General features: G+C 31.9%; 1 protein-coding gene across 1 annotated transcript; it reads right to left on the bottom strand.

Annotated features, from left to right (window-relative positions):
* Window positions 1-2: 2 nt before the first annotated feature.
* Tsp_13411 (60S ribosomal protein L19) lies at window positions 3-1056 on the bottom strand (the record flags this gene model as incomplete). Its single annotated transcript, XM_003366117.1, has 4 exons — window positions 3-227; window positions 300-403; window positions 737-843; window positions 986-1056. Coding segments are annotated over 4 exons (507 nt in total), but the record flags the coding sequence as incomplete, so codon positions are not given.
* Between the last annotated feature and the right edge of the window lie 1691 nt (window positions 1057-2747).

Below are 2747 nucleotides of genomic sequence, written 5' to 3'. Positions count from 1 at the left end.
TTTCAGATACAAATCTCGGGTAACTGGGGATGAAATAAGAACAAAAAGTAACTGAACAAGTGAAAAATAAATTGCATTAAATTACAGATGCTTGTCATTCTTTTTCGCTTCACGATATTTTTCGCAACAGTCGGCGCAAAACTCGAATACGACGAATCCAAAGAACCTTTTGACGGCATTCTTGCATTCGCTGTACCCCTGCGCTTACCGATGCCCATGTGTCGTCCCTAAGTGTGCAAGCAGAAAAAAAGCAAAGCAAAATTGTACATTCTTTTAATTTATAAATTAACAACAATTACTTTTCGTCGTGCTTCAAGACGCTTACGCGTACGGGCACGAGAATGTACAGCAACTGGCTTCTTAATAATAAGACCATCTTTAACCAGCTTTCTAATATTTTGTCCTGAAATAAATAAATGGTCAAAGCATAAATGGTATTGCGACAATGGAGTATAAAATTACGAAGTAAATAAAAACTAATAACTTTTGCCAAACCATACTAAGATTCACTACATGCAATCATGTAAATATAAATAAACTGCGCGCAAAGTACTCGTGTGCTTTTTTTAATCACACCTTTGGGGCATGCAACAGAAGAAAAGCAGTGCAAATTCAACAAATGCACGTACTATAAAAAATATGAAAAGTAATATAAAACATACATACATAAATATATAGTTATATTATGTAAAAACTTCATATTTAAACACAATATGAAAAAATAAACCAATTTTACTCGAATTTGCATTGGAAATTTCATTCGTTTCATTAGGATCCAACCAAACTTTATTCTTTCCACATTTTAGAACGATAGAGGCAAGCCTCTTTTGAAGTCGTAAGTTACTTAAATATGCAAAAGTATGATTACAGTTTGATTATTTAAAAAAAAACAAAAAACGTACCTCATCACAACGCATCAACCGGACAACACTGCTACAGTATGACGCTATAGCATGACGTAAAGCAAGTACAATTGTTAATTTACTAAATATTGTAAAGAAAGCAAATACTGATTAAATTCGATTTTAATGCTTCGCTATTTGTGTTTCTGCTCATATAGACTATTTATATCTGCTCATATAAACTAATAAGTATTTTTTTGAATGCTGCTTCCTCTTCTGCGTTGTTTTCAACTTTTATAAAAATTTTATGAATTTAATTTGTAAAAATATAAATTTACGATAATATTTTTTACTTCATTAATTCATTATGTAATATTTTAGTAAATATACTTATTGTCAATAAATCGTTACATGTAAATGATGCACATTAGGTATTACTTTTATGGCAAATTTTAAATGACGGAAAGATGAATTTTGTAAAAAAAAATTACATTAATCAAATATCTTTGAAACTAAAAACCATTAATATATGATATATTCAACTATTCAGCTGTCATTACTTTTCGTGTTATGATTTCAATCGACTGACTGGTAACTGCAAAGTAACCCAAGACACTTTTTGGACGCGCAAATTATCTTATGATTTATTTACCTAAATAAATTGAATTTTAAATTTTAAATTGAAATCAAAACTTTCAAACATGACTAAGCGACACCTGAGTGACATTTTTCCAATGAAAATACAATACCATACACAGAAAGAAAGTCATTCATTTCTGAAGGAAAGACCCAGGGCAAAAAAACGACCTTCATTTTCCATGAAGAAACCTACTAAAAAATGAAATTATTTGCCCAATTAGAACTATTGACATAATTGCTTGTACAGTGACGACACCGATAAGTGCTTTAAATTGTCGTCGATTTGATGAATATCATCCAGTTAGCTAGCTAAAAATAGTTATATTATTTCCATGTACTCTTAAAAACAGCAATAAAATAAAATGCCCAAAAGCAAAAGAAGTTTCACAAAAAATTGTTTCATTTGCAATCAAGTGGTGTGAAAAATTATTTTCCAGTAAAAAATTGATAAAATACGTGCGAATTTTGTTCAGTGTGGTGAAAAAAAAATTACAAGAATCAATCTTAAAAAATTTAAGAAATCACTTTTCAAAACCACAAGACAAAAACGTACGTGATAATGAATAAAATGGTTTTTTAAAATTTCATCCACATCACAATAAAAAAAATTACATTGAGTTCTATGAACAGAGAACACAGAAAAATCAATACGAAAAAAAATCAATTATATAAATCTGAGAGAGAGAGAGAGAGAGATGACTTTATTTAGTACATAAGCCTAATAAAGAGATGTTATTAAAAATGGGATTATTGTTTACTTTTTTTTTTGAAAAGCTTTTCAATAAGCATGCATTAAAAAATCTGCTGAAAATAGGAAACTTGATTTGAACGATGAATTAATGAAAAAAGTATCCAGAAATCACCGGTTTATCCAAGTCCGACTATTGGAAAAGCAAGCTCAAGTTGAAAAGCAACTTGTAAAGCGGTGATCAAATGGCCGCAAAGAAGACATTCGCATTTGGCCATGGGCCACCCAACCCCTCCGAAATCATGGCCACGGCCCACTTGGCTACGTTGAAAAAAGCAGGTCAGTGGAATCAGAAAGGCCCCGTTTTGGCCTGAAGCTGTGTTGCGCAACTGAAACCAGCGACCTGAAACGATAACCGTTGTCACCAGTGATGAAACGACGTTATGAGCCATCATTGCAACGTTGACGACCGTCGATTTGGCAATCTTGCCCAAAAACATGACGTCCCGTCGTAATCATGGACTGATTTACGATGCTTATTGACTTTGATATTGACTTTTTGCTCAAAATCGCCTCTG

The sequence above is a fragment of the Trichinella spiralis genome (genome assembly GCF_000181795.1).
Source record: "Trichinella spiralis strain ISS 195 chromosome Unknown Scfld6524, whole genome shotgun sequence".
NCBI lineage: Eukaryota > Metazoa > Nematoda > Enoplea > Trichinellida > Trichinellidae > Trichinella > Trichinella spiralis.
This window is presented reverse-complemented; position numbering and strand designations above follow the sequence as displayed.